The sequence below is a fragment of the Staurois parvus genome, unplaced genomic scaffold, assembly GCF_062004578.1.
Source record: "Staurois parvus isolate SC_StPar_1 unplaced genomic scaffold, SC_StPar_1.0 ptg000818l, whole genome shotgun sequence".
Taxonomy (NCBI): domain Eukaryota; kingdom Metazoa; phylum Chordata; class Amphibia; order Anura; family Ranidae; genus Staurois; species Staurois parvus.
Genome location: NW_028318614.1, coordinates 8,435,889 through 8,454,724, shown reverse-complemented (window position 1 = coordinate 8,454,724; position 18,836 = coordinate 8,435,889). Strand labels below are relative to the sequence as shown.

At 41.8% G+C, this 18,836-nt stretch overlaps 1 protein-coding gene across 6 annotated transcripts in view; it reads right to left on the bottom strand.

The window, feature by feature from the left end:
- Positions 1 to 18,608, bottom strand: part of RAB3IL1 (RAB3A interacting protein like 1) — a 53,589-nt gene extending 34,981 nt beyond the window's left edge. For 5 of the 6 annotated variants that reach the window (XR_016306576.1, XM_089655028.1, XM_089655030.1 and 2 more), the window contains exons 1-4: positions 18,477 to 18,608; positions 17,983 to 18,395; positions 13,693 to 13,906; positions 418 to 513 (exon numbers count right to left, since the gene is read on the bottom strand). Coding sequence is in view for 5 of the 6 variants with exons in the window: in XM_089655028.1 (XP_089511154.1) it covers positions 418 to 513; positions 13,693 to 13,906; positions 17,983 to 17,996 (324 nt within the window). In the remaining variant the exon portion in view is untranslated. The remainder of the gene's footprint in view (positions 1 to 417; positions 514 to 13,692; positions 13,907 to 17,982; positions 18,396 to 18,476) is intronic. The other variant, XM_089655029.1, reaches the window with a different exon arrangement.
- Between the last annotated feature and the right edge of the window lie 228 nt (positions 18,609 to 18,836).

Here is an 18,836-nt window from a genome sequence, read left to right as displayed (position 1 = left end):
AAAGGCCTGTACAAACCCATTGGCATTGGGTATTTATGTCTCTGCAGTGCTCCTTCATCCTGTGACATGTACACATGGAATGGTCATGTCCAACTGAAGCTTGATGCATGCGCCCCATACAGCTGCTATTCTCTATGGCTGGGTCCTCTGTATGTTCAACACTTCACTGGTTGAAAGAGCACTACAGGGACATAAATATTTTGAACACATGACTGTTAGAACCAATTTTTTCTAGTCTACAATTGTCTTGTGTCACCATCCTCATCCACACAGCTCAAGGTGGCAACCAAGAATACTTCTAAATTACATCAAAAGTACTACAAAGTACATACCATATATAGACATTTACAGAATGTTAACCAGCTGCCAAAGATACAAATGGGTAGATGAAATGTTAAGCTTGTTGAGTTAACGAACCTCGAAAAGACTAGCCGTCAGCTCCTCTAGTTCCTGTTCCAGCTGCTCTCTGACCTTTGATAACCTCTCACACTCTTCATCTCTCAGCTTCAACTCCTATGGTGAGAACAGGAGATCCATGATAAGCATCTTGTAATATCTCTCTCATCAGAGACATTTTTGTTAGCCACACATCTGGTTGCATATAAAGAACTAATGTAGCACATAAAAAATATACTAGAAAGGAGGTACTGTCTTAGTGGGTTTTTTAACTATGATAATTATGGTATTTTGTACGGGTGATGTTAAAGAAGTTGTCTCTTGCTCCCTTAACCTACTAGCAATTACAGAATCCTGGCTTCAAGCAGCAGATTCTTCTTTTCCCCTAGCACTTTCCTATGGAGGCCTTCTCTGGACCCACTCACCCAGACCCAGTGGTCGGAAAGGTGGTGGAGTTGGTTTGCTTCTATCCCCACTGAGCACCTTTCAAGTCCTCCATAACTCTCCCTCTCTATCCTTCTCTTCTTTCGAAACACACTGCATTCAGCTGTTTTCTCCAATTTCTCTGAGGATTGCAGTGATCTATCGGCCTCCTGGACCGGTGTCTCGCTTTCTTGATGATTTCTCTGTCTGGCTACCCTACTTTCTCTCCTTGGAAATACTCACTATCATTCTCTGAGGTTTTAACATCCCCATTAATGAGAACAACCCGGCTACATCCCAACTCTTCAACTTAACCTCATCTTTTGCCTTAACACAATGGACACAGTCCTCCACTCACTCTGATGGGAATACATTAGACCTTGTTTTCTCCCATTGTTGCACTCCCTACAACCTCACAAACACCCCTTTCCTCTCTCTGATCACAATCTCATCACCTTCACAGTGTCCTCATCTTCAAACACATATCCCTCCAAGCAGTAAACAATTACCCTCAGAAACCTTCACAACTTTAACCCTTCTCTTTTCTACTCTGCAACTGACAGAATTCTATGACAGAATCTCTCCCCTGTCCTGCCCTGACCTGGCCACTGCTGTCTACAACAGTTTGCTTTCATCCACACTAGACTCACTTGCTCCTCTAACTACATGAAGTATCAGGCCCTGACAATTACAACCTTGGCAGACTGACGACACCAGAAATCTTAAGCGACATAGTCGTGCGCTGGAGCGATTGTGGCGTAAAATCAAATCTCACCAATCTTTCACCCTGTATAAATCTGCTTTCTTAACATACAATTCCTCCCTCCATGCTGCCAAACAAGCGTACTTTGTCACTCTCATCAATAGCTTGTCATCCAGTCCTCGTCGTCTCTTCTCTACTTTTAACTCTCTACTTCCTCCACCTCCACCCAGTACCTCACTCACTGCTTACAAGATTGCAAATCATTTCAAAAACAAGATTGATGCAATTCATAGGGGCATCTCCACTGCACAGACATCCATCCCACTTAGAATACCTTATACTTAACCTCCCTCAACACTTTCTTCTTTTGACCTTGCTACTACTGAAGAGGTCACTAAGGTTTTCTCAGAAGCCCATCTCACTACCTGCCCCCTGGATCCTGTCCCCTCACAACTACTATGGTCAACCTCTTCTTCTATCCTATGCTCCCTCACTCACATCTTCAATCTCTCCCTCTCTAATGGTGCCTTGCCCACCCCTCTAAAGTATGTACACATCACTCCCATACTTAAAAAGCCCTACCTGGACCCCACCAACCTGAACAACCTAAGACCCACCTCCCTGCTCCCGTTTACCTCTAAACTATTGGAACGCTTAGTATACAATTGCCTGAGCTCCTACCTCACTGACAACAACCTTCTTGACCCTTTACAGTCTGGCTTTCGCTCACTCCACTTCACTCCACTGAAACTGCCCTACTAAAACTCACTAATGATCTGCTAACTGCTAGAACCAATGGACACTACTCCATACTCTTACTACTTGATCTCTCTGCGGCTTTTGATACTGCTGACCATCCCCTCTTCCTCAAAAAACTCCACTCTCTTGGCCTCCGAGACTCTGCTCTCTCCTGGTTCTCCTCCTACCTATCGCAGCGCTCCTTCAGCATTATCTATAACTCTGGGTCCTCCTCTCCACTCCTCCTTTCTGTAGGGGTCCCTCAAGGTTCTGTCCTTGGACCCCTACTCTTCTCCATCTACACCACCTCCCTTGGTCACCTAATAAACTCACATGGCTTTAAGTACCATCTCTATGCTGATGACACACACATCTATCTTTCTACACCTCACCTCACCCCTTCAGTCTCCTCTCGCATTACTAACCTACTAAGTGACATATTGACATGGATGTCACTCCACTTCCTCAAACTCAATCTTTCCTAACTGAGCTCTTAGTATTCCCTCCAGCCCGTGCCCCCTCCCTTGACTTCTCCATCAAGAGCAATAACACAACCATCAGTCCCTCCCCTCATGCCAGGGTGCTAGGTGTAACCCTAGACTCACATCTATCTTTTCAGCCCCAAATCCAATCACTGTCCAAATCTTGTAGACTTCACCTCTGCAACATTTCTAAGATACGCCCGTTCCTAACCTTGGAAACCACTAAGCAACTTATTCACTCCCTTGTTATATCTCGCCTTGACTATTGTAACTCCCTCCTCATTGGCCTACCTCATTGCAGGCTATCCCCTCTTCAGTCTATCATGAATGCTGCTGCCAGACTCATCCACCTTACTAACTGTTCCATATCTGCCTCCCCTCTCTGCCAATCCCTTCACTGGCTTCCCATTGCCCAACGGATAAAATGGAAAACATTAATAATAACATATAAAGTCATTTATAACTCTGCCCCAAATTACATCACCAATCTTGTCTCAAAATATCACCCAAACCGTTCTCTCCACTCCTCGCATGACCTCCTGCTCTCTAGCTCCCTTGCCTCCTCTTCCCATACTCATCGCCAGAACGTCTCCAGAGCTTCCCCCATCCTCTGAAACTCTCTACACCAATTGATCAGACTATCGCCTACTCTGCTCACTTTTAGGCGATCTCTGAAAACCTATCTCTTCAGGGAAGTAGTAAGGGGTTCAGTGAGCGCTAACAAGAAACAGCAGCTGATACACTAAAAAAGGAAACCGTAAAACCTTCAAAATGACATAAATAGTGCAGCGCTAGGAATGATATATATATATAGGCACAACTGCGATAATGTATATGAAATGGTACAGAAATGCTTCAATATTACCAATCGTATAGACAGAACAGTGTGTGAATATTGTTCTCAACAACAGTGCAGTGATACAGTACATATCAAACACCTTCACTAGTTGTATAAAATACAGTGCAAATGATAGTCCAACAAATATCTGATGGTGATGAAACCCTGGATAAACTGAGAAAAAGGTGACTTGATTAGATCCCAGTGACAGCTATAATCCAGTGCCGTGCAGGAATAATGAGTGAAGTGCACACTCACCAGAGGCGCAATTTGACTGCGCATTTGTGTCATATACACCAGAGGTCCCTTCGGTTATAGGTGGAATGTAGCCTGGAACAGATGACTCCGCGGTGGATGGTAACACATCTGGGGGTCCCCTTAATAGACCTGGCTATAGGCAGGATTTGCTGAATACAGCTCTCCTCTGGGCCCTGGGTTGCTGTCTGGGTGCATAAAATTGCACACCACAGAGGTTTATAATATAATAAAAATATAAAAATGCACCTGTTGCCCATAGCAGTTTATTAGATTTTAGCTATTTATTTCTAATACGGTTTGCAAAGTAGCTAGAATTTAAACTTTTCCATTTATGATACATTTTTAGTTTTAGCTGAACTATGTCTTTACACTGGGACTACAGTGCTAATGGTTTGGCCCCCAGCTATCCGAAAGAACACCTCATTCTTTATACACAGAAAAATATAAATAGCATAAAAATCAAGAAAACGACTTTTGGATTATGTGTATTCTGTAATTCGACACTTTAGAACGGTCTTCCCTTCAGTGCTCAAAAAGCACGATTTTACAATCTCACAATGTTAATTTTCAAAATCCATCTCAAAACATACATTCAGCCTAGTCCCCCATTGACTTCACATCTCTTCCATTTACAGTTGGTAATATGAAACTGTAAAAGTTTTCAAGCTCCCAAGTTCCATTAGAGACTTTACTATATACATTTTTTTCGCTATGTATTGTTTTTCAGTGTAATAAAGAATCGGCTGCCATGGGTATTAGTTCAGAGGTTTTTGTTTGTAAAACTATTAATGCTCAGCTTGCCTTTAAGGTCACTCTTTTTCTGGGAGGAGGAAAAATGAGTTAGCAGAGAGGATCCTGCAAATGGAGCTGCCATAATATACTATACTTTTTCAGAAATATGTTGCGCTGAATATATAAACGTAAAAATCATACATAGTGCATAAATTAAGTGTCATATGAATTATGTCCATTAGAAAGCCATACTTAAATGTGGAAAATAAATCAAATAAGTTCATAAATCAATAAATCTCCCGTGATTAAGAGTCTTCTTAAATTAATGCAGTGAATAGTGTATCCACCACCATCAAACACAGCCCCTTACCAGAAACAAAGACCCCAGATAGGAGGTTTGCAAAGGCATGAAACTGTGTATATTCCAATACATATTTCACTCCAAAGATGTTCAGGTGCTACAATCTCCTCTCCTTGATCTTTATTGGCTCAAAATATGAAAGAGCATCTCCATAGTGAAGTTCTATTTAAATGCTTTATTAAAATTCCAAGATTCTACATACAAAATGCAGATAAACACTTGCATAGATGAACGCCGCTGCTCCAGCAGACGGGATGAAGTCAGCACGGATTCCTCCTTCCCAAGGTATGTTTCATCCAAATGGACGTTCTCAAGGGGAATAGTCGACAGACAGTGTTTGATGGTGGTGGATACACCATTCACTGGATTGATTTAAGAAGACACTTAATCATGGACAATTTTATTAATTTATGAACCTATTTGATTTATTTGTCACATTTAAGTATAGCTTTCTAATGGACTCAATTCATATGAGACCTAATTTAAGCACTACGTATGATTTTTAAGTTTATACAGTATATTCAGCGCAACATATTTCTGGAAAAGTTTGGACACATGGTTGGATGTTGTTGAGTGCAGCTGGATAATTTATGGTCTAATTTTATCACTCGCAGTATAAGAGGTTTTATATTGTTTTCATATAAAATAAAATAAATGTAAAATCTAAGCAGCAAACAAGCAAAGGCCGCCATTGGACTAATTTACTGCAGGAATGAGATTCTGTTTAACTTTTTTTTCTTCTGCAGATTAGAAGAAATAAAGTCTCAGTCACTTTTTACAACTCCCAACTGTCTAAGGCTTGGTTCACACCAATGCGTTTTTAGTGCTTTTTGCAGAAACGCACTACAGTCCATTTAACGTGGTTTCCTATGGGACACGTTCACATCCAATGCGTTTTTCAGTCTCTGCGTTTTTGGAAAGGGCCAGAGACTTTTTTAAAAGGCAATCGATGTGTTTTTGGTTTATTAGACTTCAATGGAGACACTGCAGAAAATGCATATAGTACATTTATGACGCATTTATGACATGTGTCCGATGGATTCTGTGTTTTTTAATCTGCCCAGCAACAAGTTAGCCCAAAAAAACCCATAACAATTGCAAAATGCATGAAAAATGTGTCAAAAACGCTAGTGCAAAAAGGCACTGCAAATAGCATTGCAAAAACAGATCAAACACAAACTGCATTGGTGTGAACCAAGTCTTAATGTATATCTAAACCCAAGAGCAGATGTCGTATGTACTCTCCAGTGCCTTAGGATATGCACAGCCAAAAGGGAAGCCAAGGGTACCAGGACAGCGACAACCAAAAGGAAATGTTCCAGGGGTGCAGCCCTCCTCAGACGGGGAAATCAGCCACTGGATAGAGAGAAAATAGGTGGCGCACACACCTAGTGCATTATCCAAGGTTTATTGTAGGAATGAAATAATAAAAACATACTCACAGACGAAGCATGTATCTAAAAAGCATAGAAAAATGACAATGGCCACAACGGCGGGCAAGGTGTTCTCACTGTCAGTGCGGTCAAATGGCTGACGCGTTTCGGGGACGAATCCCTTTCCTCAGAGCTGATGACCAACCTCTGATGCTGATGTATGATGTATGGACAGAAAGAACCTCGCTGTTGATGCCTCAACAGCGAGGCTCTTTCTGTCCATACATCATACATCAGCATCAGAGGTTGGTCATCAGCTCTGAGGAAAGGGATTCGTCCCCGAAACGCGTCAGCATTTGACCGCACTGACAGTGAGAACACCTTGCCCGCCGCTGTGGCCATTGTAATTTTTCTATGCTTTTTAGATACATGCTTCGTCTGTGAGTATGTTTTTATTATTTCATTCCTACAATAAACCTTGGATAATGCACTAGGTGTGTGCGCCACCTGTTTTCTCTCTATCCAAGAGCAGATGTAACTGCTTTAGTTTCCTTTTTAAGACTTTTCTCTTTTATCACCTGGTGATCCTGCCAGTTACACATTTCCAATACTGCATCAATGGAGGATCAGCATTGCAATCCTAGGACAGAAAATGTGCTAGGACTACAGAACAACTCTCCCTCTTCTCATCTCCATAACATGGGGCGCTGGGGGTGTTCTGTATCCCATAGAACTAAGCAGCGCTGAAAACACTTCTTGATATTCCAGTACAGAACAGGCAGAGTGTACAGGAGGTTAGAAGTTCATTGGATTTTAGCAGGATTATTATGTCTTTTTTGCATTGCCTTGTGGTAAATACACCCCTGCATGTCATTTATGACATTGGATTTTAGGAACATTTATCTGGTGCCCCTTGCCAATAGGATTTGGGGATCTGTATGCGCTGATTTTCTCTGTTTTTAGTGTGTTTTTGTTTCTGTATTACTGTAATGTAAGCCAATGGATATAATATGTATTGGTTATCAACACTATCTAGGATGAAAAATAATACCAAGTACAAAAAACAGTTTTTAGCTAATTCCTTAAAACATACATTACCATCATGTACTATGACTATGCAGCAACTCTTTAACGTTAAAATTCTTTTTTGTTTATGATAACAAGACTGTGTATTATCTATATTCCCACACCTTCTTTGCAGATCTACACCCATTACAGAAAACCAAACCCTAAACTGTAAGCCAGAAGATATTCTTAGTATATACAACCACGTTGTAGTACCGTGAACATGCTTTTTCCATGTGTTGCTTAAGAGAGAAATTAAATGGGTGATTTTTAATCAAGTAATTATAATCTCATGAGAGTTATAGAAAACCTGTTAAGGGAGAAATATATAGGCCGCCTTTGTTGCCCTCTCTAGTTGGAAATGCTAGAGAGGGCAGCATGTTGTCATGTTGAAGTTTTTGGTTCAATACTATTAGGGCGCACCGATACTGGGCATGGTTGAACCATGCCTGAATTTGACTGTCCTCCCTCCTCACTCCCTGTTGGTCTGCACTGGGCTACAAGCAAGTGTTCCCGGGCAAACGTACATCATCAGAATGCGACTGTTTATAATGTTCGAAGAGAAGTTGCCTGGTATAGTTACTCATTTTGCCACAAAACTCTGAGTTCTTGTTTGTTTCATTCAATTGTTCTTGTATACTCTTCTCTGCCCAAATTGCAGTAAGAAATCCACTTCTGCTACAGACCACAGGGAGCCTTTAGATGTCATGTTTTGCCCATGTGGCTGGCACAAAATTCATGTCAGAGTGTTCTATTTCCTTTCTCTGGTACACTTCTGGTAAGATTTGAGCTGACACTGAAGTGAACTGCGCTCGGGACACTTCTTCCAGGTGGTTCCAGGAATGGTACGCTTAACTGTTCCCAAACACAGTTCGCACCACACCAGGGGCGGACTGACAACTCATGGGGCCCGCGGGCAATAGGGGATCCTCACCCACACTCAACCACACCCAAAAAAGCCTATGAAAAAGTACCAGGGACATCTCATGGGGCCCCCTACTGACCCCGGGCCCTCGGGCAGAGCCCGAGTACCCCAATGGTCAGTCCGCCCCTGCACCACACAAATGGACTGGACCAAGGGAGTGAACTGTTTCCAGGACACAATTAATCACTTTCTGCCCGTAAGACATCATATGACGTCCTCAAGGTGAAATGGTTGTACCGGCATGAAGTCTGCACTTCAAGGCATCATCATCCCAGTATCAAAAATTTTCCCTTTTTAGAAAAAGTGATTAGAGTGGCTGAACATTTACTTGGTTACCTCTGTGCACTGCAAAAAGTGGGACCCCTCCTTATTGCCACCTTTCCCTAGCCCTCTCATCCAATCGTGGAGCCCGGGACTGCTGCAACTGGGTACAACACTACACAGAGAGAGGAACTGACATTTTTCTTTGCACTCTGTGACCCTGGAAGCTTTGTTTACCTGGCCATTAGCGGCCAGGAAACCAGCCGATCAGACCGATCTGTGTCTGATTGGCTGCATTGGAGGTCAGAGGAGAGATCTTGGGTCTAATAGACCCCAGACCTCACCATAAAGAAGACCTGTCATGGCCCATGCTTTTACAAGGATGTTGCTCATCCCTTGTGAAAGCAATAAAGTTGATTAATAAAAATAAAGAGACAGCGTAAAAAGAATATAAGAAGTTTCCAATAAATAATTTAAAGTGCCCCCTCCCCCCCCACCCCCGTGCTTATGCGAATGCAAACTCATACCTAAGTCCTACATCTATGTAAATGGTGATTGCACCACACTTGTGAGGTACTGTTGCAAATGTCAGCGCAAGAGCAATAATTTTAGCTCCAGACCTCCTGTGCAACTTTAAACTGGTAACTTGTAACGGCTGTTAAAATGTTGCCTTTGGAAATTTTTATGTACCGTAGTTTGGCACCATTCCATGGGCGTATGTAATTTTAAAGCGTGACATGTTAGGTATCTATTTACTCAGTGTAAAATCATCTTTTATATTTTAACAAAAAATAAGGTATTATATAGTGTTTGTGTGAAATAAAATTCATTAACATGTATTTTTTCCCAAAAAATTGCTTTTGAAAAATCTCAACTACCATGTGAAATAAAAAAAATTGCAACACTCACCATTTTATTCTCTAGAGCCTCTGCTAAAAAAAATATATTATTTTTAGAGGTAATTAATTTTTTAGCAAAAAAGTACTGATTTTTACACGTTGGAGAGAAATGTCAGAATTGGCCCGGTAGGGAACCGGTTAAAACTGCCAGTGTGAGTACGTCAATAGTCACTGTCCTAGAACAAATATGGAGAAATTAGACTTTTGGATGATTTTCATTTGCTGCATACTTGTCTGGTTCTATGAGACAGACTTATTGAAGGTAGACCAGGGGCGGACTGACAACTCATGGGGCCCCCGGGCAATAGGGGATCATGGGGCCCCTGTGTCCTTGCCCAAACTCAAAAAAGCCTATGAAAAAGGTACCAGGGGCATCTTGTGGGGCCCCCTACTGACCCCGGGCCCTCGGGCAGTGCCAGAGTTTCCAAATGGTCAGTCCACCCCTGAGGTAGACACAGCCAAGCAGCCAGCATTTGCAAAAGAAAAGAAGAAAATCAGCAATGGCAGCCCTCACGTACAGTATCTGAAGTACTTTATGCTAGTGATCATGAACAGACTGGATTGCCTATAGCGTAACACAATTTTCTTATTTATCTATTTTATACATACTTCATTGAGATGTGAAATGTTACATACTAGGGATAGATATACAACATTATGATTTCATAATTGCACAGTCAGAAAAAAATTCCCATTTAGTTCAGAAGAAAAATCAGAAAGTATGTATTTGTTCCCATAAAAACTGACACATCAGTATAACCGCAGTGCTCCCTGGAAATAGCACCTCCACTAGAGTCAAAAACAGCCCAATGCCCCCTATAATATACTTAAATATGCTTAGGCTACTGATAGTTTTCCAAGAGAAGCATGTCAAGACCATTTACATGAGATGTGAGCCAACTAGGTGCCGAGACTCCATTCCCTATCAAATAGACCTGAATACAGACCAGAAGGAATTGAGACATTTTACATAATGCCCTTATGTGATTCTGGTAATATACAGGTAGTGTCAGGCAAAAAGAATCTTTATCTGCTCCCTTCCTGACAAGCACTGAGGTTAAGGGTATTGGTGGAGTACTGGGCCCTAGTTTTAGAAGTAGTGTTCGAGATTGAGAGGAGTAGTCTTCAAGAATTAGAAGGGAAGGCAGCTTTCTAAGTAGTGGTGTGCAGGAGTGGGCCTGTGGGATGCGAAGGATAAGTAAAGAAAAAGAAGAGCACCAAGCAAATTCCTAGTAAGTCCAATAGGTCCTTGTTATTGTCAACATAAGTCACAAAAGTATCTAATGTGTTTCAGCTCTCTGGTCCCCAATCATCAACGTTTATAAGGGTGGGGAAACCTGTATAGTATAATGGACACAGGTAGGTGTATTAGGGGTATTCTGAGATGTTCATGTAAGGCTCACCATAATGTTGATAATAATAAAGACTGAACATATTAGGAACTTTTGTGGTGTCTTCCTCCTTTTACTCTACTTACCATTGGCCAGCATTGAGGCATGCAGAATGCTCCATTTCCTCTTGATGTCATTTGGATCGAAAGTGGAGGGGATATTCCTTATCTGACCCTAGCTGCATTATATGAGCCATTAGAGAGTTCAGGGCATCACAGGGGGACCTTTTCACCTACATCTAACATTGCTCAGTAAATAAGGGTTTGTTCTTGGAAATTACCTGAATGTGGGAGAGCCAATAATTCTTCTAACACAGAAGCTCTTATTTTGTCCACTACTGTATATAACATAAAGGTTAAAAAAAGGTGACTAAAGTAGAAGTCTAGTCAAAAGCTAACTAAGCTCAAAACTACTCCCGCCCCAATTCTAAGCCGTATGTTAACTATTCTGTAAAGGAAAGATGCTTGTACTTATCTAAACTAAGAGTGCTCTAGTCCAGTCACATGATCTCCTCAGTGGCTGGCTTCGGTGTAGAGGAGAGGCAGCAACAACAGCTGCAGTGCCTGGATGGTGACGTCACTCATAGACTTACTATGGGGCATCCATTGTCCACTGTCCCTACTCTACACTGAAGCTGGCTCTGGGACTCAATCTCGTGACCAGACTGGAGCCCCCTTAGATTAGTTAAATCTTTCCTTTACAGAGTAGTTATCATAGGGCTTAGAATAAGGGTGGGAATACGGTTTAAGCTTAGTTAGCTTTTGACCCGGCTTCTACTTTAACCACTTGAGCTCCAGAGGATTTACCCCCCTTAATGACCAGGCCTCTTTTTGCTACTCGGCGCTGCACTAATTCAACTGATAATTGCGCGGTCATGCAATGCTGCACCCAAACAAAATTTACGTCCTTTTTTTCACACAAATAGAGATTTCTTTCGGTGTAATTTGATCACCTGTGCTCTTTTTATTTTTCACGCTATAAACAAAAAAAACCAAAAATTTTGAAGAAAAACAATATTTTTTACTTTCAGCTATAAAAAATATATAGTAAACTCAAAGTTGGTTATAAATTTAGGCCAAAATGCATTCTGCTACATTTTTTTGGTAAAAAAAACCCCAATAAGTGTATATTGATTGCTTCGTGTGGAAGTTATAGCATCTACAAACTATGGTATAAATACTGCAATTTACGCCATTTTTCTGCTATACAGCGCTGCGCTAGTTTAACGGACAATTGCGCGGTCATGCAATATGGAACATAAATGAAATTTACATCCTTTTTTTCCCCACAAATTGAGCTTTCTTTTGGTGGTATTTGACTGCCTGTGCGGTTTTTATTTTTTGCGCTTAAAAAAAAGGCTGACAATTTTGAGGAAAAAAACAATATTTTGGACTTTTTGCTATAAAACATGTCCAGTAAAAAAAAATGCAAAAATCAAATTTAGTCATAAATTTCTGCCAAAATGCATTCTGCGACATGTCTTTTCTAAAAAAAAAAAACAATACGTGTGAATTAATTGGTTTACATGAAAGTTATAGCGTTTACAAATGGCGGGAAAGATACTGCGATTTTTAGTTTTTTTTTTATACTAATAATGGCGGCGATCAGGGACTTATGGCGGCGATCAGGGACTTATGGCAGCGACCAGCGACTTATGGCGGGACTGCGGCGGACATTCTGACATTGGGGGGTACTGACTTGGGGTCACTGACATCCCCAAAAACACTAATACAGTGATCAGTGCAAAAAAAAAAAAAAACACTGACACTGTACTAATGGCACTGGGGAGGAAGGGGTTAACTTTATTTTGCAGGGAAGGGTTATAGGAGTGAGAGGAGTGTTTTACTAGGGGGCGGGGGTGTGTGCTGCACAGGACAAGGCTGATCGAGAAAGAGAAACTGTTCTTTCTCGATCAGCTCATCCTCGAGCTGACAGGGAAGTGACAGACAGCACAGCTACTGCAGCTGTGCTGTCTGTCACTGTTTGCCGCCGATCGCCGGGGAATAGCCGGTAAGGACCGGCTGTGACCCGGCGACTCACATCTGCGGCGGTGAACGGCAGGACAGATAGGGCGGTGGCACGCCTCGCGCACGCCCCCTAGCTGTTTACAAAACACACGTTTTAAAACGTGGTTTTGCCTGCCAGTGCCGCCCTGCCGCCGTATATCTACAGTGGCAGGGCGGCAAGTGGTTAAAGGATAAGTTCACCTTTTTACAAAAAATAAATGCACTTTTTTTTTTTGCGAGTAAAAAAATGTGCATGTACTCTTTTTTGTTTTGGGAGCCTGAAAAGCATTGCACCAGTGATCAGCAGAAAGCTTTTGCCATGCAGGACTCCTGCAGAGATGTCAGTGTATCTGTGTGTTCGCACCTAGTGCAGACAAACAGATACACTCTGACAGGAAGAATCAATTAACTACCACAGTGCTCAATAGCGCCATGATTAGTTCATTGAGAACCACAAGCCGACAGCCGCAGAATACTGTGAATGAGTGACGCAGCTTTTAAATTGTGACAGCTAGCGGGGGGCAGAAGATCCCCAAGCTAGCTGTCACAACGGGGGAGCAGGGGTCTGACCTTTCTTAATATGTTACTTTTTACTCCCTGAATACGGGTGTAACATGTAACATGTTACAAAAGGTGAAATTATCCTTTAAATGTGGATCTGAAACAGTTTACAGATATACAGGTGCCTCCAAATTTTAATATCAGTTCACCTGAATTATCATTATTAACTCTGTTACCTATTAATAATACTATTAGTACTATTAGTAATACTCCGCTATATCCATATTGATTGATATAACCAAAATAGAAGACACTGGTAATTACATGACAAAATAATTACCTTCTGAGCCTTGAGAAGCTCCTCTCTCAGGATCTCTGACCCCTTCTCCCTGATCTCCACAGAGGAGCTGCGTAGTCGAGATAAATCATAGGTAGGCTTCTCCATACCTCGTTCAGGGATTGATCTTGAAGTTTCAGGTTTAGAGGATGTAGTCCAATCTTCAAAAGGGGGTGAGTTCTGAAGCTGTGGACCCCCATCCAGGACAGAAGCCTGCCTGTGTGAAAACACAAGAAACCAAGCCCAATGGGAACAATATATTGAGAAAATGAATCTGACTTTTAAAAAAACAGTGACTTTAAAAATAATCAAGACAAAGGGAGAATGCAGAAAGAAAGCTAATATCACAGCCGCCAGGAAACTGCCCATGAATGAAGTTTCCTGTCATTCACATAGAATGCTTAGCTAGAGCTCGACATCCTCAATCAATGAGCAATTCATGCAATGTCTAACACAAAACCTAGAAATCTGTGTCATTCATTGTTCAGCATTATGTAGTACAATTATCCTGGAATATCAACAACACTCTACAAATGGGAAAATATTCACTCTCTGACACTGGAAAACATATAGACCCACAAGGAAGCCTCAGGGAGACTGAGAATAAAAATAAAAATAATAAACACATTTAAAAAAAATCAATAAAAACCATGGTTTTATTGAAAAAATATAAAAAAAGTAAGTGAAGTAAATTCAATTTAGTCAGTATTATACAGTATATATTTAGAATATCCATGAAGATGTAATGGCTACGGTAAATAATTTTATAATAGAAAATTATACTAAATACCCTTATTCTCTAAAAATAATCCATACACCTCCACTACTTAATGGCCCGTAATCTTTTTTCATGAAATTGTTTCTTATTGTGTTTTTCTGCTTCCTTATACCTTCCTCAGTGAGCACCCAACCCTCTCCTTTTTATTCTTTTTTCCATTGGTTTGGAACAAGTAGTGCACATTAGTTACAGTCATGTGGATTGCTGTATACACACTACAAACCCCATAGTCCATCATCCATAGTTCATAGTCCATCTTGGGAATGAGCAGGAGAGGTTGGCAATGTTCTACATACAATGGGGACAATGGAAAAGAACACAGCCACCCTCTAAGAGATTTAGGGATTTCATAGAGGCTGAGAACAATAGAAGGTACTTTTTTGAATTAAAAACACATACTTGAGTAGATTTTTTTAAACCAGAGTCTAGTGTCACTTTAAGGAACAACACCAGCCCAAATGTTTTTCTATATTTGGAGTATCCTCAGGTTTTATGGCTGTCTGTGTCCCTATGGAGATTTCTCATTATTTCCTTTACCCAGGGAACAGAAAATAGGGAAATTATTAAAGTAAACAAAACATCTCACCTCTGACACTTTTCAAAGGAGCAGGTGTCCCTGTTGGGAGATTCCCCTTTTTTTCTGTTCAGGGGACAATTGCAAAATTTTGCATTTCCACTAACCTTCCCTCAGGATACAAATTTGGGAGGAACATACCTAACTGGCACACAGACACAACTAAAACACGTCAACGCCTTCCCCATGCTGTTCAAAACTAGGAATGTATTAAAGGACTTCTCCACTTTAGACTTAAACTGGATCTCAGCCATCCCCCTGTTTACACCCAGTTTCTCTAGGAACATCCATCAAGTCAATGACCTCCAATACATGTAATTTCAAAGATGCTGCCCACAAAGAAAACATGAAGCGATGCCTTTGCTCTAGGACAGTCATCACTAAATGGTGAACCGCAGCATCATAGGAGGATAGATAGTGGATTTTCTAGACCTGAGGTCTGCTCCACCTCCTGGCTCCCACATTCTGCCTTCCTGGCACAATAGGGTACAGGCACTGTGATGGGGACACCTGATGTAAGAGGGCACTCTGTTGGGGGCATTCTGATGGGGACACTTGGTGTAATGAGGCACTCTGATGGGGATACCTGGAGTAAGAAGGCACTCTCCTGGGGACATCTGATGTAAGGGGGAAGTCTGATGGTGACACCTGATGTAAGGGTGTACTGTGGTGGGGTCACCTGATGTAAGGGGGCCATCTGATGGGGACACCTGATGTAAGGGGTCAAGCTCATGGGAATAACTCATGTAAGAGGTATTCTGGTGGGGACATCACATGTAAGGATGAACTCTGATGGGGGATGGGGACACCTGATGTAAGGGGGCACTCTGTTGGGGCACTCTGATGGGGACACATTATATAAGTGGCCATTCTGATGGGGACACATTATATAAGTGGGCATTCTGATGGGGACACCTGATGTAATTGGCACTCTGATGGCATACCTGGTGTAAGAAGGCACTCTCCTGGGGACATCTGATGCAAGGGGGAAGTCTGATGGAGACACCTGATGTAAGGGGGTACTGTGGTGGGGTCACCTGATGTAAGGGGGCCATCTGATAGGGATATCTGATGTAAGGGGGTACTCTGATTGGGATAGCTGATGTAAGAGGGCACTCTGATGTGGATACCTGATGTAAGAGAGCATGCTGATCGGGTCACCTGATGTAAGGGGGTGTTCTGATGGAGACACCTGATGTAAGGGGGTGTTCTGATGGGGACACTTCATGTAAGGGGGCACACTGATGGGGACACTTGATATAAGAGGGCAAGCTGATGGGAAAACCTCATGTAAGAGGTATTCTAGTGGGGATATCTGATGTAAGGGGGGAACTCTGATGTGGATACCTAATGTAAGTGGGCATACTGAAAATTGACAATAAACAATATTAAAATGGAAGCAAGTATGCATTGCTTGTTTTTTGATAGACATAAAATGAATACATATATACTAGGAACTAAGTCATAGCATCAACTTGAAGTTCAGACCTACTGGAAGGAAATTTTACTGATTGGACACCCTACATAAAGCAGCTGAAGACCCCTCTTTTCTATCAGGAGTAAACTGAAGCAGGGAGCTACTAATACATCAAAATTGAAAACTCCAGGATTGACAAGTCACAAGCAACGTGTCATGGGTATTTATTAACACTGTCCTCATACAACCTAAGGCTGGTCATACGCTATACAAATTTCTTTACAATTTTCTGTCCAATTTCTGCCCAATTTCCTTTAGATTTACCTTCAACTATGAAGTGCAAGGGCCTGCCTAATTGGATAAAATTGAAAGTGTCGTTTGGGTTTGACCTCATATTATATGTTTTTTAGTAAATCTAAAGCAAAATTCTCAATAAAATTGTATAATGTATGGGCAGCCTAACTACGAAACACTACTGAGCTGGTATTAGGTACCTATCAGAATAGTTGTGCCATACCCTCTGACTTTGTCCAAATGTTATAGGGACTGTGGCCAGATGGGCACCGTGTACCATCTTTGGTAGCAATGCCCCAAAGTACATGGATTCTGAATTAGAATGTACAACCTGATCTATTCAGTAGCAAGGGTCAACCTACTGAAAGTTCACAAATTTGTTGTGAATGTCCCTAAACATTAAAAGCAATTAGTGTTGATTATACTGTTGGCTGCCAGAATAGCAAAAAACTGGAGTTTAAGAGTCTGAATGAAAAGATGACTTTATTAAAAGCTAAGTAATCTTTCTGACCATATTTCATGTTACACCCACAGAGTCCCCACCCTCAAATCTCCCTCCTCCCACTTACAAAATCCAGGGGTCTTCTCCCCCGCAGTTTCTGTTATATTTTGCGGTTCTACCCACACAGCAGCATCATTCACAGAAACCTATGAATAAAAAAACTACAAGTCCTATCTGCCAGTGGTACTGCCTGTAGTTCTCAATGGAACACAAGTGTGGTGACGCCACTGCACTTGTAGTTCATTGATAATTCTGGCAGCTCTGTAATGGAAGGTCCATGCCTCTGCACAGACCTGAGGTAGAGGAAGAATATACAGGAGGTAGAGCATTGTACCTGCAATCCAAATAACCCAGCTGTAATGCTTTGTAGGTTCCAGAGCAAAAAAATAATACATGCATTTTTTTCTCTTTGCAGTATAGGTGGATTTATATTTTTGTGAAATTGGTGGTATTCCCCTTTAATTTAAAATGGTTAGCAGTTCCTAGCTATTTTAAATGTCCCGAGTGGCACTAATTTCTCCACGATAATCTATGCCATTCTAAAGTCCACTGCTTCTTCCATCACTAAACTTATTAACTGGATTGTGAAGTGTTAGGACACAAGCATAGACAATCGGCTATGTGAGCTATCCGCACTACTCCAATGTAGAACGCTTGGTCATTATTAGGGTCTCAGAAGACCGCACAGATGTCCTGCATTAACGAAACACAATTTACATTGATCTTACCCTGCTGTCCACATCCCACCAGCTGACACTCTCTCCTCCAGGCTGTCTCAGGGAGGGGACATCCAGAAAAAGGGTTAGCGAGGTCGGACGGACATAAGTAAAAGATGGAGGTGGCAGTTGAAGAAATGAAAACGGGATAGATGAAAATGAATGCAGAGAATAGGGGGGTACAGATGTTGGCGGAGAGCTGATGTTGCACCGTAGAGTTTCAGTGCATCCCACATAAGTATGGTTGTGTCTCCCGCCTGTCACTTCCTCCCACCCCCCCTCTCTGCGGCACACGGAGGAAACACTTCCAGCTGCAGGGAGTGAGGGTGGACAGGGGGAGAGGATGGGAGGAAGAGGGGGCTATATAGACAAGTGCAGAAACAAGGAAATGAACCCACAGCTGATTCAGATGCAGATAAGCAAAGCTGAAAAGAAAAGAAATGACATATTAGTACCTCCATATAGTAATATCAAGGATCTGATGTTCAATGATTGAATAAACATACCTACATGGCTGGCAGTGTGTATGTTCCTGTTAGGACAGCATTTGTTTGCATACAACGTGCAGGGTCCTTTGCTGTGCTGGATGATCAGGTAACTGTATAGTAGCTCCTAACCCCCTACACATGGATTTGGTCACATGACCTCCATCTGTTTCCCATTGCAGCAGTGTACGCTGCCTGCTACGTCACATGATTATCATGTGACACACCCAAGGGACATTTTTGGATAGAAGTGAATGCAAATTTCAGTTCCTTTTCTGAAAGCTAGTGAAAATCACTTTTACAAACAGCCAGCTAGAGAGCCAGAGAGGACCTAATCAGTTTTATTGTCTGCATTCTCTGTGCTGACAGATCTGAGCACTC